Source organism: Penicillium chrysogenum (genome assembly GCF_028827035.1).
Source record: "Penicillium chrysogenum strain IBT 35668 chromosome Unknown utg000001l_segment0_segment0, whole genome shotgun sequence".
NCBI lineage: Eukaryota > Fungi > Ascomycota > Eurotiomycetes > Eurotiales > Aspergillaceae > Penicillium > Penicillium chrysogenum.
Window position 1 is genome coordinate 750,983 of NW_026622749.1, and position 16,000 is coordinate 766,982.

General features: G+C 52.4%; 8 protein-coding genes across 8 annotated transcripts; 4 read left to right on the forward strand and 4 right to left on the reverse strand.

The window, feature by feature from the left end:
- Window positions 1-888: 888 nt before the first annotated feature.
- On the reverse strand, window positions 889-2,410 carry aclA (putative ATP citrate lyase subunit (Acl); the record flags this gene model as incomplete). The annotated part of the gene is made up of 2 exons (XM_056706058.1): window positions 889-1,905; window positions 1,970-2,410. The coding sequence occupies 2 exons, from the start codon at window positions 2,408-2,410 to the stop codon at window positions 889-891; spliced, it is 1,458 nt and encodes a 485-aa protein (XP_056570360.1).
- Window positions 2,411-3,276: 866 nt separating this feature from the next.
- N7489_000304 (uncharacterized protein) lies at window positions 3,277-5,551 on the forward strand (the record flags this gene model as incomplete). The annotated part of the gene is made up of 4 exons (XM_056706059.1): window positions 3,277-3,329; window positions 3,464-3,607; window positions 3,666-3,972; window positions 4,028-5,551. The coding sequence occupies exons 2-4, from the start codon at window positions 3,471-3,473 to the stop codon at window positions 5,549-5,551; spliced, it is 1,968 nt and encodes a 655-aa protein (XP_056570361.1). The 5' UTR covers window positions 3,277-3,329; window positions 3,464-3,470.
- A 594-nt stretch (window positions 5,552-6,145) lies between these two features.
- N7489_000305 (Rpp14/Pop5 family protein) lies at window positions 6,146-6,830 on the forward strand (the record flags this gene model as incomplete). Its single annotated transcript, XM_056706060.1, has 2 exons — window positions 6,146-6,380; window positions 6,487-6,830. 2 exons carry the CDS (start codon window positions 6,146-6,148, stop codon window positions 6,828-6,830), a joined length of 579 nt encoding a protein of 192 aa, XP_056570362.1.
- Window positions 6,831-7,008: 178 nt separating this feature from the next.
- Window positions 7,009-8,206, reverse strand: N7489_000306 (GTPase GPN2; the record flags this gene model as incomplete). The annotated part of the gene is made up of 3 exons (XM_056706061.1): window positions 7,009-7,692; window positions 7,761-7,861; window positions 7,918-8,206. The coding sequence occupies 3 exons, from the start codon at window positions 8,204-8,206 to the stop codon at window positions 7,009-7,011; spliced, it is 1,074 nt and encodes a 357-aa protein (XP_056570363.1).
- A 187-nt stretch (window positions 8,207-8,393) lies between these two features.
- On the forward strand, window positions 8,394-9,611 carry N7489_000307 (WD40 repeat domain-containing protein; the record flags this gene model as incomplete). The annotated part of the gene is made up of 3 exons (XM_056706062.1): window positions 8,394-8,403; window positions 8,465-8,720; window positions 8,795-9,611. The coding sequence occupies 3 exons, from the start codon at window positions 8,394-8,396 to the stop codon at window positions 9,609-9,611; spliced, it is 1,083 nt and encodes a 360-aa protein (XP_056570364.1).
- Window positions 9,612-9,844: 233 nt separating this feature from the next.
- Window positions 9,845-10,816, reverse strand: N7489_000308 (ribose-5-phosphate isomerase RKI1; the record flags this gene model as incomplete). The annotated part of the gene is made up of 2 exons (XM_056706063.1): window positions 9,845-10,284; window positions 10,441-10,816. The coding sequence occupies 2 exons, from the start codon at window positions 10,814-10,816 to the stop codon at window positions 9,845-9,847; spliced, it is 816 nt and encodes a 271-aa protein (XP_056570365.1).
- Window positions 10,817-12,115: 1,299 nt separating this feature from the next.
- N7489_000309 (NEDD8-activating enzyme E1 regulatory subunit) lies at window positions 12,116-13,852 on the forward strand (the record flags this gene model as incomplete). Its single annotated transcript, XM_056706064.1, has 2 exons — window positions 12,116-12,490; window positions 12,545-13,852. The coding sequence occupies 2 exons, from the start codon at window positions 12,116-12,118 to the stop codon at window positions 13,850-13,852; spliced, it is 1,683 nt and encodes a 560-aa protein (XP_056570366.1).
- Window positions 13,853-14,416: 564 nt separating this feature from the next.
- On the reverse strand, window positions 14,417-15,922 carry N7489_000310 (tRNA-splicing endonuclease subunit SEN54 family protein; the record flags this gene model as incomplete). The annotated part of the gene is made up of 3 exons (XM_056706065.1): window positions 14,417-14,871; window positions 14,936-15,717; window positions 15,810-15,922. The coding sequence occupies 3 exons, from the start codon at window positions 15,920-15,922 to the stop codon at window positions 14,417-14,419; spliced, it is 1,350 nt and encodes a 449-aa protein (XP_056570367.1).
- Window positions 15,923-16,000: the final 78 nt, after the last annotated feature.

Sequence of the window (16,000 nt, forward strand, 5' to 3'; positions counted from 1 at the left end):
TCCCCCTATGACAGTAGCTTACAATCGCCTTATATTACACGCTCGTTATCCCAAGTAGGCCTTCCACCGACGTCAACCAATTCTCCAAACAAGAAGGAGCAACCTACATTGAAGAATTCACACGGTATACCCCAGTAGTACCACCCTGCAACCCTAACCCAAGCACCGTAGGCACTAATCCTCTTTCATATAAGAACAAGTTAGCCCCCGCTCGTCCGATGCTTATCTTGCCCTAATCTCGGGGCAGCGGAAGTCGCGTCCACACCTCGGTATGATGCCCCAGCTCCAGCACGGTCCCTACTTTATCCTAGGATCTGATCTCGGGACCTGATGTTCCTGTCAATCCGGGGTACAGGGGAGCTTGTGTGGAGTCTGATGCGGGAGCTTGTTTTGTCTCCCTGGATTTGAGCTTATTCAAAATTACACGTATATCTATGTATTATTTACAGTGGTATTTTTTGGCAGTAATTTTTACTTCCTTTCCTCAAATGTTCACTTTCACATTGGACATTCCAAGGTTGTACCTGGACAGTTAGTACTTGAATTTATTTTTACACATAGAACAATTCTGGGACAATAGATATCTCGTATCATTGATATTATCCGACGGTACATCACACGATCTAAACCCGCCGGGAGTGAACATAGGAAAATGAAATCTAACGGAGAATCATGTACGTCGACACCAGAAGGACCGGGCCTTTTCGCCCAGGCGGGAAGTAACGCCATACCCTCAGCAAAATAGGACAGACGCCGGGGTGACATCTACATCCGCAGACCTCCCCCGGAATCCCGCAAAAAAACAAGTCATATCATGCCATGCATTATACCACAAACCGATGCAACGGACACACGCTGCAAAGAACAAACAAATAAGGATTAAACTGTTTATGCACCGAATTCCTTGATGTCGGTCTTCTTGCCCTGGAGGGCAAGAGGGACGATGCCGCTGACGTGCATCTCGGGTCCGTAGACGTGCATGTCTAGGCCAAGCTCGAGACCGACGGACTTGATGTTCTTGAGACCCTCCTGGTAGTTGGGACCGGCACGGCGAACCCAGATCTGGACCTTGTGCTCGTTGAGGAGATTGGCGACCTCGCGGATAGCGCGGATGACACCCTTGAAGGTGCTGGCCACGTTGGTGAAGTTGGCAATACCACCACCGATGAAGAGGACCTTGCCGTCGGGGTGCATGGGGGCACGCAGCATCAGGTCCAGCACGGTGCGGGCGTAGTTGAAAGTCTGGGTCTCGGTCGGGGCACCGGAGTACTCGCCGTAGTTGGCAAGCTCGCTGACGAAGCCAGCGGAGGCAATGGCGTCGGCGTAAACGACGGAAGCACCACCACCGGCGACGAGGGTCCACACACGGCCGCTGGAGTTGAGAACGGTCAACTTGAGCGAGGCACCGGTCTTGGCATCCATGTCGGAGATGAACTTCTCCTCCTTGCTCAGCTCACGACCGAAGGGGGCGGGGAACTCCATCGGCGGGCCAGCGTCGATGCTGACCTTGCCATCAGCGGATGCGAGGGCAGGGGAGCCCAGGGCAGCAGGGCTGCGAGCAACAGCCCACTTGGTACCACACTCGAACTCAGCGGTCTGGTCGAGCTTGGCGGCCAAATCCAAGAAGTGAACCTCGGCGGAGGTAGCGTCGGCGTTAGGGATGACAACCAGAGGGTTGATCTCAAGGTAAGTGAACTGGCAGTCAACGTAGACGGCGTAGAGGCGAGAGATGAAGTCAACCAGGACATTGTGAACACCCTTGGGGACCTTGCTCAGCAAGGTTGCGGCGATCTCCTCGTTGGAGGGGTACTGCTTGAGGTTGACGGGGATCAAGAGCTTCTCGGCCTTAGCATCGACATCACCGACATCAACACCACCTTCGTGGGTGAAGAGGATCCAGTCACCCTGGAATTGGACCATTAGCTTCCATTTCCGTTCAATTGCGTTCGAGACTGCGGGGAAATCTTACCTCGCGGACGGAGTTAATGTTGATGTAGTATTCAGTCTCCTGGGGGTGAGGCACGAAGGGCTCAACCAGGAATTGGCGGAGGACACCAGTGACAGTCTCAACCTGGACATCCTTAGTGGCACGAGCCTCAATCCATTCCCGAGCTTCAGCCCAGGTCTTGTTCAAGGCGAGCAGACCGCTCTTACCCCGACGCTTGATCAATTGATCGGGTTTGGCGACAAACTTAGCGCCGGGGGTCAGAAGCCAAGGGTAGGAGACCTCAGCCTGGTCGAGAACATCCTTGACGGCCTTGTCCTCGGGGAAGTGAAGGGAGGCGAGGCGGGCAGGAGGGTTGTGTGTTGCGGAGGCAGGGAGAGGAGTGGGCTTAATCACCGGGGCGCGAGTGAGGTGGTAGTTGAGGATGGCCTTGCCGTCGGCCTCGAGGATAGATTTGGCGGACATGATGTGTGATGGAGATTAAGGGAGAGAGATGTGAGAGAGAAAGAAGGAAAAGGGATATTTTGAACTGAAGGTAAGAAAGGGAGATTAGGAAAAAGGTGGGAATCTGGAGTGTACTGTAGTTTACGGCGTACACAAAAAAAAAGTTGTTCTGGAGATTACAGCGTACAACTCGGCAGGTCCCACCTGTTGAGGGACAGACCAGAACGGAAGATCCCAAAGGTGGGGGGGGAAAGATGTGCTCTTCGTTGGGAAATTCTCCACAAAATTTGCACTCGAAGTGTTCCGTAAAATAGGACTCCGTAACGCCGTACGGAGTACTTACGGAGTTCGTAGTTACTCCCTATTTACTGGGTACTTCCGATTGCACCACTTTTTCTACCTATTTTGAGGTACTCCGTCCATTGTAGGGAGTACTTGTTGGCCCCATCCGGCAGATGTCTGGATTCTGTTGAGTCGATAGACCGATATTACATGATCCCGACTTGGGTCTATACCGATATCGTTTTTGACGATATTTCGACTTGGTACATACATAGTTCAGGTCAAATATTAGAAGGAACGAAGATCATATGCACTTCAAATATCAATATTTGTATAGTATTCATTGCAGGACTATAGACCTCACATCAACATCCCCCTATACTCTTCTGTATTAGATATATGTATTTTTAGTACCCTTACGATGATGTGGGTACGGTATCGTCAGTACCCGGTACTTTGGGGTCTGCCAAGTGTTGAGCTGTTCTGCGGATCCAGCGGTCTGGGACGAGCTGTACGGTGTATCTGCGAGTACTCCGAGTATCTCACCCCGCGGATTTTTCTCAACAGCTTCTGCCTTCTCCTTTCCTGTATTATCCCTTCTCTCTCCTTTTCTCTGTTTTCTCTAATTTCGCATCGAGCGGCTTGTTTAACGCATAAAGTGAGTTACTTCTTTTTTTTCACTCTCTTATCCATTGCTCTTCCGCATACCCCTCCAAGCGGCCTTCTTTACAATTGCCTGCACTGTTGCACAATTGCCTCGAAATTGAACCCGTCATACTAATTGGGACCCAGATTCATCATGCCCTCCTCTACTCTCCCCGCCGGCAATGGCGTGCAGTCTGCCAACGACAACATCACCCGCTTCGCCCCTCCTAGCCGTGTCCTCACCCCCTCCCAACACAGCCTTTTCCACAACAAGACACGATGCTTCGTGTAGTAAGTCATGGGATTCTACACCTGCAGCATCGACATGAGAGACTAACGAGAGGTCAAGTGGTATGCAACCCCGAGCCGTGCAGGGCATGCTCGACTTCGATTTCATCTGCAAGCGCTCCACTCCTTCCGTAGCGGGTATCATCTACACCTTCGGTGGTCAGTTCGTCAGCAAGATGTACTGGGGTACCAGCGAGACCCTCCTTCCCGTCTACCAGGATGTTGAGAAGGCCATGGCCAAGCACCCCGACGTTGACACCGTTGTCAACTTCGCCTCTTCCCGCTCCGTCTACAGCTCCACTATGGAGCTGATGGAGAACCCCCAGATCCGCTCCATCGCCATTATTGCCGAGGGTGTGCCCGAGCGTGTAAGTTCCTGCCTCTCCGTGTTATCTCGGGATGAATTGCTAACGGGTACCAAAGCGTGCTCGTGAGATTATGGTTACCGCTAAGGAGAAGGGTATCACCATTATTGGCCCCGCCACTGTTGGTGGTATCAAGCCCGGTGCGTACAAGATCGGTAACACTGGTGGTATGATGGACAACATTGTCGCCTCCAAGCTCTACCGCAAGGGCTCCGTCGGCTACGTCTCCAAGTCCGGTGGTATGTCCAACGAATTGAACAACATTATCTCCCAGAACACCGACGGTGTCTTTGAGGGTGTTGCCATTGGTGGTGATCGTTACCCCGGTACCACCTTCATCGATCACTTGCTCCGCTACCAGGCCGAGCCCGAATGCAAGATCCTTGTGCTGCTCGGTGAGGTCGGTGGTGTTGAGGAGTACCGTGTGATTGAGGCCATCAAGAACGGCACCATCACCAAGCCCGTCGTCGCCTGGGCTATCGGAACCTGCGCCAGCATGTTCAAGACCGAGGTCCAGTTCGGTCACGCCGGTGCCTCCGCCAACTCCGATCTCGAGACTGCCGTCACCAAGAACAAGGCCATGCGCGAAGCTGGCATCCACGTCCCCGAGACCTTCGAGGATCTCCCCCAGATGCTCAAGCAGGTTTACGAGGCTGAGCTCCAGAAGGGCAGCATCACCCCCGCCCCCGAGCCCGTTGTGCCCAAGATCCCCATCGACTACTCCTGGGCCCAGGAGCTCGGTCTCGTCCGTAAGCCCGCCGCCTTCATCTCCACCATCTCCGACGACCGTGGCCAGGAGCTGCTCTACGCCGGTATGCCCATCTCCGATGTCTTCAAAGAGGATATTGGCATTGGTGGTGTCATGTCCCTCCTGTGGTTCCGTCGCCGCCTGCCCCCCTACGCCAGCAAGTTCCTCGAGATGGTTCTCATGCTGACGGCCGACCACGGTCCTGCCGTCTCCGGTGCCATGAACACCATCATCACCACCCGTGCTGGCAAGGATCTTATCAGCGCTCTCGTGTCCGGTCTGCTGACCATCGGTTCCCGTTTCGGTGGTGCCCTGGACGGCGCCGCTGAGGAGTTTACCAAGGCCTTCGACAAGGGTCTGAGCCCCCGTGACTTCGTCGACACTATGCGTAAGGAGAACAAGCTTATCCCCGGTATTGGCCACAAGGTCAAGTCCCGCAACAACCCTGATCTCCGTGTCGAGCTCGTCAAGGAGTTCGTCAAGAAGCACTTCCCCAGCACCAAGCTGCTCGACTACGCTATTGCCGTTGAGACCGTCACCACCTCGAAGAAGGACAACTTGATCCTCAACGTCGACGGCTGTGTCGCAGTCTGCTTCGTTGACCTTCTCCGCAACTGCGGTGCCTTCTCCCCTGAGGAGTGCGAGGACTACATGCGCATGGGTGTCCTCAACGGTCTGTTCGTGCTCGGCCGCTCCATCGGTCTCATTGCCCACTACCTCGACCAGAAGCGCCTGCGCACTGGTCTCTACCGCCACCCCTGGGACGACATCACCTACCTCCTCCCCACCCTGCAGAAGGGTGGTGCCGAGGGCCGTGTCGAGGTCAACCTGTGATTTTGTTTATGACGTTTTGCAGCGCCGTCCGCTGGCATATAGTCCGTCCGTTCAGGGCGGTGGAGTTCGGATGGATCATCCCTTGGTTTTTCTTTTTTATGTTTTCTGAGCAGTTATGTGTATCGATGTACCTGCGTTCATGTGGCATGACCAAGTTGACGGGTTGACACTCAAGAAGGGCGCAACCCGGCTACAGATCTGATTTAATTCGTTTTGCAGTAGATGACTAGACCTATTTGGGAAATAATGAACGTGCCATTGCCGCATGATATATTTTGGTTTTCAGCATAGTGCCTAGTATTCGCTGTAGTTGAGGTATCTGAGCTGATAGATGCAACCTTCAAGGTGTTGGAAAGGTTAGAATGCGCCCGATTAGGAAATATCCTTATCTCTTATCAGTCGCAATCTTTTCTAGCCTCAACCTCAGCTTCATAGACATACATACATACCCACCACACTACGTCAACACTCATCTCATACCATCCGAACGAGCCATACGGTACCCTATCTGTACTGCTTCCAGGACATTGCCTGCTCTCAATCAATCCCAATCCCCAATCCACACCAACACCAACCCAACACAATTACACCACCATGGTCCGCCTCAAAAACCGCTACCTCCTCGTGGACATCCTCTACCCGGACCCAAAAACCTGGCCCACAACCCCAACAACAAAACCACGCAACCCCCAACTAGCAATCCACTCTCCAACATCTGATACCCTAACCCAAGGCTTCCTAGCCAAGATGATCCGCGACTCCGTCGCAGAGCTATACGGTGACTACGGAATCGGCAAGCTAGGCGGCGCCACCGCAGGCGGAATAACAAGTAAGTTTCCATTTCCCACATGCAACCCCTTCCATCCCTCCATCCCTCCATCCATCCATCCATCCATCCATGTCGACCGAACCACCCACTAACCACACCACACTAGTAAAATACCTCTCACCAGCAACATCCACCGCCATAGTGCGGTGTCCACGCGCTGCCTTCCGACTTGTCTGGTCAGCGCTTACGTACATGTCCGGCGTGCCGGAGCCAGCGAGTGGGCAGAAACGCGCGGGGACGGGCCGCGAGCGCGGGTGTGTTTTCCGCGTGCTGAGGGTTTCTGGGACGATGCGGAAGGCGGAGGAGGAGGCTATAAGGAGGGCTAGGAGGGAGATTGTTAGGGTTAAGGATGCGGAAGAGAAGGGTGTTCTTGGCGAGTTAGTTGGTGGGGGGTCTCCTATTGTTGACTGTGTTATGGATGAGAGTGAGGATGAGGGGATGGATGGTTGAGATTGGATGTGGATGAAGATGAAGCGTGTTACTGTACGTTTATTTACTTTTAATGAGATACCCCAGTTTTGGTGCGTTGTGTTATGCATGCTATTTTCGGCTATTGTACATTTATCGTATTATATTTGACGTTTGATGTTTGATGTTTAGGATCTGGGAAGTCGTCGGAACAGGGCGATTACTTGCGGTGCACCCGCACACCACTGTCTGGCATATTCTGCTTCCACTTCTCCAGTTCCTCGTCGTAGTCATGTCCGTCATCCTCGTCGGGTCCGCCATCCGCCGCACCTGTCGCCTCGACCTGGCTCGCCATATTCCGCACACGAACTTCCTCCTCCAATTCCTTCTCCTCCTGCTCATCGTATTCATCCTTGGCATCCAACCAACGCTCCTGCACGTCACGCACGTCTGTCACGCCCATGCCCTCCCGAACAGCGACTTGCCAGACGGTGTCGTTGGCGCCTTCGGCGGGACCGAAGGCATACCCGGACGCACGGTCGATGGCGCGCAAGAGACTCATCATACTCTTTTTGTCCTCGACGGCCAGCGTCTCAAAGGCGACGAGTCCGAATTCCTCGACCAGGTCGATGATGGTCTGGTTCAGCTTGCCAAATTTCTCGTGCGAGAGTCGCGAGGACTCGCTTTCCAGTTCTGGGAGTAAGTAGGAGAGATCTTGTACTTCGGTATAATAGTCTAGGTTGAAAGGAAGCGGGGCGTAGTTGGCCAGGTTATCGATTTTAGTGAGGACGTTTAGATGCGGGAGGTCGAGTTGCAGCATGGCGCGGAGAGAGAGGAGGAGGGCGGAGATGTACATTGAGGGAAGGGTGAGGGTATAAGAGTCCACGAGGTGGACAACGATCAACTGTTTTATAGGGAGTCTGGTTAGCTGGGTCTTCTCTGTGTTGTGCTTGGGGTTCTGCTGCCACTAACTCGGATGCCCAACTTCTGGATCTTGTAGAAGATGTTGCGTAATGAGGCGTGGTGCGTAAATAGCTCCACTTGGCCAGGACAGTCGAAAAGAATATAATCTTCTGAAGATTCATAAAATCAGTTAGAAATGTATATGGCCAGGGTATGTCAGACATACCACCGAGCTCCTTCAGTCCGTTTTCCAGCCAGTCAAAATTGTTTTCAAGCTCCTCAAGAGCATATAAGACACCACCATTGGGACCCAGCTTATCCTCTTCCATTATATCCTCTAGAGTGACTAGATCACGTACGTCCAGCGCGCATGGATATGAGGTCTTGTCGTTGGCGGGGTCAAGGTTGACGATAGAGCATTTCCGGCCGATTGCGCCCAGGAACTGATGCATGCCATTGCAGTACGTGGACTTTCCAGCGCCTGGTGGGCCAATCACCAGCTGGGCAAAAGGCATCTTGTGAGTATCACGGAGATGCGAGCAGTTGTGTTTGGTGAAAATAAATGATGTCAAGCCAGTCTCTTTTTTCCTTATCGACATAGCGCGGGGAATCAGAGGGCGGTGAAGACGGCAGAAAAGGAGACGGCCAAAGGCCCCGAGGAGCTTGGGCGTTGATCTTCAACAGCTCAGCAGCTCGCCCAAGATGACTTCTCGTGAGTAGTTCTCGGCATTACTTTTTCTTGGATTTGAACTGTGTCTAACTTCTCATTGCAGATCAATTCACTGTGGTATCCCCACCTACAGATGCTATCTCGGCCTTAAAGTTCTCCCCAGACCCCAGCTCGGCGCGAATCGTGGCTTCGTCATGGGATAAGAACGTATACCTGTATGACTTGCGAGACGAGAATGGGAAGGTCGGTGAGGGGAAGCTATTGCAGAAGTTCGAGCACCGCGCTCCTGTACTGGACGTCTGCTTCGGCGAGAACGAGAACGAGATCTACACAGCTGGATTGGATTGGGACGTGAGGAAGTGAGTTATTATCATTGAGTTCCGCTACTATCACCAGCAAAATTGTTTTTCATGGGTTATACTAACTTGGTCAGGGTCGACCTGAACACCGCCGAACAGACCGTGCTTAGCAGCCACGAAGCCGGCGTGCGCCATGTCGTGTACAGCCGCGAGCACAACCTCGTCATCTCCGCCTCGTGGGACTCAACACTACACATTCACCAACCCGATGCCGGCACAAACCCCGACTCACAGCCGATTATCGTCCCCCTTCCGTCGAAGCCATTCTCAATCTCCGCAACCGCCACGAAGCTGATTGTCGCGATGGCATCGCGCGCATTGCATATCTACGACCTTAAAGCTCTGGCCCTTCTCACCGCGCAAGCAGAGACCGCAGCCCCCAACGGTACCCGAGTCGAAATTGAGCCCTGGCAGCGTCGCGAGAGCAGCTTGAAGTTCATGACCCGCGCCGTTGCCTGCATGCCAGATGATGCTGGGTACGCCTCATCTAGCATTGAGGGACGTGTTGCGGTTGAATGGTTCGACCCGTCGCCTGAATCCCAGGCCCGCAAATACGCTTTCAAGTGTCACCGTCAAACTGCCGAGGACGGCGTGGACGTCGTCTACCCTGTCAACGCATTGGCTTTCCACCCTGTCTTTGGTACCTTCGCATCCGGCGGCGGTGATGGTGTTGTTGCGCTCTGGGATGGAATCTCTAAGCGCCGTATCCGTCAATATCAGAAATACCAGCACAGCGTCTCAGCCGTTGCGTTCAGTGCGAGCGGCCAGCATCTGGCTATTGCAGTCAGCCCTGGATTCGAAGACGGCCATGATGAAGTTCCGGAAGGCACGGTGAAGATCTACGTGCGGGAGTTGGGCGAGACGGAGGCTAAGGGAAAGGGCGCAAAATAAGGCCGGGGAAAGCGTCCTTTTCTTGATTCCATACTGAAATGAAGCGTCTCGAATGTTGATACCACAGACCAAATCTAATATAAAAAAGTCCAAAACACAATCGCAAACATTCACACAATTCCATTCATAGCATCTTTTCCAAGGCTTAACAGAAAGCAAAATCTTGGTATCATCTACATTATTTACGTAGTCTCATGTTCATTCGCCAAAAGTCCAACTATATACATAGACATCTATTCGGCCTTGCGAACAGCGACCGTCCCATCAGACATACCGAAGTAGGCCGCAACAGGGCGCTGACCACCAAGTCCACCGGCAGCAGCAGCCTGCGGGCCAGTTTGGCCGTGGAAAATACCGACCTCGAGCACACCGATAATCTCCTTGATCTTGCGAGCCAACACCTCAACCGCCCACACACCATCCTTGCCGTTACCATCCTGGCCAGCCTCGATGTCGGCCTTGATCAGCATCGGCTTGAAAGGAGCATCGACGATGAAGAAGTCCTGGTCGGTCTTGAGGGGACCTTCCTTGACGCTCGCGGATGGCCGGACAGCGGGATTGATACTACCGAGTTCCTTGAGTTTTTGGATAACGCGGTAGGCGGCGATCGGGGCGACCTCGATGGGGATTGATTTCCAGCTTGTGAGGAGACGGGGTTGGAGTTTGCGGTGGTCTATATTGTTACCGTGAGTTAGTGGTTACCGTGATAGCAAAGAGGAAAGAAAACTCAGGGAAAAAAGAGTTAGCTCTATTTCCGAGCCTCGCCCAATTTAGACCCCCAATGCAAAATGAAATAAGATCTTGTTAGATCAAATCAGCCTCAACTCACCAGCAACACAGATAAATTCCTTAGCCTGCAGAGCGACGATCTTCTCCTGGAACAAGCATGCACCACCGCCCTTGATGCAGTTCAGGTCCTCGTCGACCTCGTCCGCACCATCGAATGCCACATCGAGGACAGTGCCCAGCGGAAGGGCATCGTACTCAACAGCCATTAATCCGGCATTGACAATCAGCTGCTTGGACTGGTAACCGGTCGGAATGTACTTTGTGTTGGAGGTGTCCACGCCAAGGTTCGTGATGGCCTCGACGACGTACACAATCGTCGAACCACTGCCGATACCGACCCAGCGGGCATCCTTAGGGTAGTGTTTTTCGACGGCGACCTTTGCGGCGGTGCGCTTGGCTTCTTCGACGGCGGACATGGTGGATTGGCGTCTTTGGGGACTTTGGAGGGTGCGAAGAAGTGTGGGGATGGTGGGGGTGAGTCTACGGCAGATGAAAAGAGGGGAGATGAGGGCTGATTGGATCATGGAATCCGTTTTTATGAACGGTCTTTGGAGCGGATTTGGTGGATTTTTCGAGCCAAAGGAAAATAGAGAGGTATTGGCCAAGATAGAATCCTCTTTGCCCTTGGTTAGAAGTCTCCTGGCCACTATAAAGTCACGTTACAGTGGGGTTTAGTACTTGCAAATAATTTCTTTTGCTATAAAACCCCGACTCAGGCATTCTACACCATTTATCAAGGTTATGCATGACATGTTCAAGCATTATCAGTCTTGTGTTGTATAAATAAGAGGGAAATGAGCCACGTCAGGCCAAATATTCCATAGTATATACTCCTTATGCAATCAAGGACAAGAACCTTGGAAGGGAACAATGTATTTTGTTTTTAAAGTAACGCCCCTTGAATACCATAGCGATGGATAAAACAATGAAGAAATCATACAGATGAAGAGTCCTTTAGCCGCATGGAGGCTAGCTATACCTCGCCCCATTTCACATTGTAGTGCGAATGTAGCAAAGGAGACGACAATACCCAACTTTTCTTTCTTGCGAATGCTTTGGACTTGTAACATAGGTCAATTATTGTTTAAACTACCCCTGGTAAGGTAAGATGGGGGCAATGAGTGGTATAGATATCTCTTATGGAGTAAGTCGATATAGGTACTAAGCTTCGACGACTCCGTGAGGATGTCCTGCATATTCAATCTTCAATCTCTCAGCTCCCATATCGTTCCTAATAGCTAAACCGGGTGGATTAGGCTAATCCTCATATAACTGTCAATTTTACGGATTGATGTGAACTAGGGAATAGTTGTCTGCGCGGACTGTACAACTAGTCAAGTCACTAGTATGTTAGCCAGGATTGTCTCACTGTTGTTGCCACTTAAATTTCAAAAAGGAACTAAGGTAATACTGAAGAGGGAATATCTCAGTATCCACATAACTAATTAGCGACTTGGAATTACATGTGAAATATCAAAATCCATAAAGATCCAGCAAGGCTCTTCGTGTTGGCCTGGATTCTCAGGCACAAGATGCGCTTACTAAAAGCAGTCGCGCATCAACAAGTCGACATCCACTGCTCCATCATTTGGGAACTTGCGTGATTGAAGAGCAAATACTGTAAGCAAAAAAAGAGGGATCACAGACCGATAAACAGGCTATGGTTTGAGCCTCAAAACAAAGCTCTACCACCTCCGCACTACTCGATATCCACCATGACGGATGCCTTCCCCGCCGCCCTGACAGGGCCAACCTCCAAGGAGCGCAAATATGATCGCCAACTCCGCCTATGGGCAGCAACAGGCCAGCAAGCACTTGAGGACTCTCATGTTCTGCTGGTGAATTCTGATGGCCCTCTCGGCCAATACAACACTGGTGTTACCGGCGTTGCGGGTGTTGAAACACTCAAGAACCTTGTACTGCCTGGAATTGGTGGATTTACCATCGTCGACCCAGCCATAGTCACCGAGTCTGATCTAGGCGTGAACTTCTTTCTGGAAGGAGAGTCTCTTGGCAAGTCTCGTGCTGAGGAAACCTGCCGACTGCTGAAAGAACTGAATCCAGATGTAGAGGGATATTACTATGTCAAGGTATGATTTCTCATGTCTCAAAAGTAGATGATCGTTGACTGACTTCTGAGACAGCGTGTCGAGGAGCTTCTCACAGACCCTGACTTCTTGCCCCAGCACAAGCTGGTGATTATTTCTGGCCCAATGAGACGCTCGACACTGGTACCCCTGACCCAGGAAGCAAAGCAACTGGGTATCCCCGTGCTGTACCTGCACTCAGTTGGATTCTTCTCCACCTTCTCCGTGCAATTGCCGGCTGAATTCCCTATTGTTGAGACACACCCAGACCCAGAATCAACCCAGGACCTGCGCCTGCTAAATCCCTGGCCCGAGCTTGTCGCCGCTGCAGCCGGTCTAAACAACCTAGACACCCTGGATGACCACCAGCACGGCCATGTACCTTACCTCCTTCTCCTGCTTCACTTCCTGGAGCAATGGAAACATTCCCACGAAGGCAAGGCACCGAGTAACTACAAGGAAAAAACTGAGTTCAGAGAGTTTGTGCGGTCCCAGGCGCGCACTTCTAACCCAGAGGGCGGCGAAGAGAACTTCGATGAGGCCGCTGCCGCTGTACTGAAGACAATTACCCCATTCAGCCTGCGCAGCTCAATCCGCGAGATCTTCGAGATGGATCAGTGTCGACAGCTATCAGCATCATCCCAAGATTTCTGGGTCATTGCCTCAGCCATCAAAACCTTCCACGCATCTCACGGCGTCCTCCCCCTTCCAGGCTCCCTACCAGACATGAAAGCCCAGTCCGCAGACTACGTGTCCCTACAGAACATCTACAAAACCAAAGCGCGCCAAGACGTGGAAGAAGTGACAGCAACAGTCCGCCATCTCGAATCCCAGCTCCAACGCCAAACCCCCGCAATCCCAGACCGAGACATCGAAGTATTCTGCAAAAACGCCGCACACATCAAAGTCGTGCTGGGCCGCGACATCCCGCAGATAAGCATCGACAGCGACGCGTCAACGCTGAAAACCATCCGGAACGAACTAGGCGTCCCGGACTCCCTGATACCGATTTTCATCGCGATGCAGATCCTCGACTCGGTCGTGGACGAGATACAATCTAGCAGCCGTGAAGAGGAGCGCTCTGTTGATGACGACGCGCTGTGGAATAGCCACACGGAACGTATCCTGGCTTTGTTGACTGGGGCGGATGGATCGGCTGTTTGTCAGGAGGCGCGCGCGCAGATCGCCCGTGCGAGTAAGGAACTGCGTCGGGCTGAGGGCGGCGAGTTGCATAATATCTCTTCGTTGACGGGGGGTTTGGTTGCGCAGGAGGCGTTGAAAGTGCTTACTAGGCAGTATGGTCCGCTTGATAATACTTGCGTCTTTGATGGGGCTAGGAGTAAGAGCGAGATGTACAGGCTGTGAGTGGGAGATGGGATTTTCTAACGTGATGGATGATTGCATTGCTGTATGCGAGATTCCTGGTACTCGCTCAATCCGTGGAGATGCTACTCAGAGGAATGTTATGATTTATGATCCAGTGATATTGCGGTTTGCGTATCTCAATGATAGTATCCGATATGTAAATGCCTTGGTAGTTTATATGGCCTAGAAGACATGATAAACTCATGAGCTTGGGTCATTCTTTCCGTGGAATGCCTAGACATTTTCATGTCGTGTTATAGGAAATGTAGATCTTCGCTCCGATATGTGTAGCCAGACCGGACCCAGACCGAGATGGATGTGTCTGTCGAAGCGCGGTCACCAGTGTAGGATATCCTCGCAAGAACAACGACAATTGCTCCAATAATCGCGGAGAGCATTTCAGCTCTCTGGATCCACCACCGAGCGTAGATGATATGAGATGGATATGTGGGTGAGGTCCATCTGCGCACCATTCCGATGCACAATCGACATTTCCGTTGCCTGCACGTGCTCTCCAGCGACGGCGCTGTAACCAGCTAGGGATGATTTGATAACCCGAGTCTCTCAACGCTTCCTCGGCTTCTGATTTGTACGGCTCCGCTTAGGGCCCTGTGGTCCGCCCTTGTTCTCATAAAGCTTCTCCTTCCCGAACGCCGAATCAGCAATTCGCAAGTAACTGACAACACCCTGATCAACGACAGCCATGACAACATTGCGGTATCCGTGTCGTAGTCTCATGTACATCATACGCTCCATTTTCTCCCCACGTGGGGGATCAAGTGGTGTGCTTTCCAGCAAAGCACCAAGTTGTGTCATAGTGGGCATGGTGGTTTGGTCGCGTGTGCTGACGACTGCGATGCGGAAGTCCGGAGTTGGAGGGGCGGACTTTTTGAAAGGGGTTGATGGCTTGTAGATGTGGAACACGACGCGGAAGGGTGGTGAGGTATCAAAGGGGTGTCTTTCGGGCGCGGTGACTGGGTCGTACCAGGGGATAATGGCGAGCTTGCGGTATACATCCACTAAGAAGTATGTCAATAAGGAGAGCTAAGATAATTACTGCGGAAGGGTTGATGTGTGACTCACTGTAATGACGGTGAATTCCGGTGCCGATGATAGGGCCAGTTGCTGTAGAGGCTGTCGAGAGAGGGTCATGGATCCAGTTGAAAAGTGACCCGAGTATACCAGCCAGGCCGGGGCCATGAAGCTTGGCGGGTGCTGCTTGGCTAGCATCTGGGATATCCGCATCCTGCGGCTCAATGTCGTCGCACCATCCAGGAGCTCGCACGAGCGCATAGCCCAGGCGCTTGAGTCCAGTATAAACAGAGTACCGCTCGAGCGTCAGACCACCGCGGCCCATGAAGCACGCATATGCAGCCTGTAAGCTCATGGGAACAGAAAGGTCTTCTTCTCCTGGGCCCGCAGATGGGCTAGGCCATCTGATATCCAGACTTCCTCGTTCAATAAGATATAAGGCTTCCTCTGGCAACAGCCAGACACGGCTCGATGAGTCTGCCTGGCCCATCGTCTTGAAGAACTGGCCCTTCGGGCTGGGTACGTAGACGCATGCATCGGGGGATATCCTGGCGGAACTGGGCAAAGGCCTCGCAGGTTTGGGGGTAGACTCCGAGCTCTTTCCGTCTTCTCCAGCTTTCGGTTTCGCGCGATCGGGTTGAGCTGGAGGAACGTAGCCGTCGGGTGCGTAGAAAGCTATGACGCGAGTTTTGGCACCATGGAGACGGGGGTATGAGAGCGCATTGTGCATGGCCCCTCGCGAAGCGGCGAGTACATCGGCTTGAAGTTCTGTCGGATTGGGTTCGAAGTCCTTCTCGCCGCGGCGCGGGATACCGGGGGATGAATCGGCAAAGCTGTAAAGAGACTGTAGGTAAGCAATGCGTAATTGGAGAAGCGATGAAGTACACTGGAGATTGGGTGCAAGAGGAATAGGCCGTGACCATACAAATTCAAGTGGTTCAAGAAGCGGAAGTCCTGCGTCTCATCGGACAAGTCGACCTCGGGCTGTGTAGAGGCATTTTCAGGGGCATGAATGACATCCTCGTCTGCGTCTGCCATGTTGAATTGTTAAAGAATAAATCAGAGGGAATTTCGGAGTCAGAGGGGACTAGAAAATGTGTTATCGATAAGCGGGTT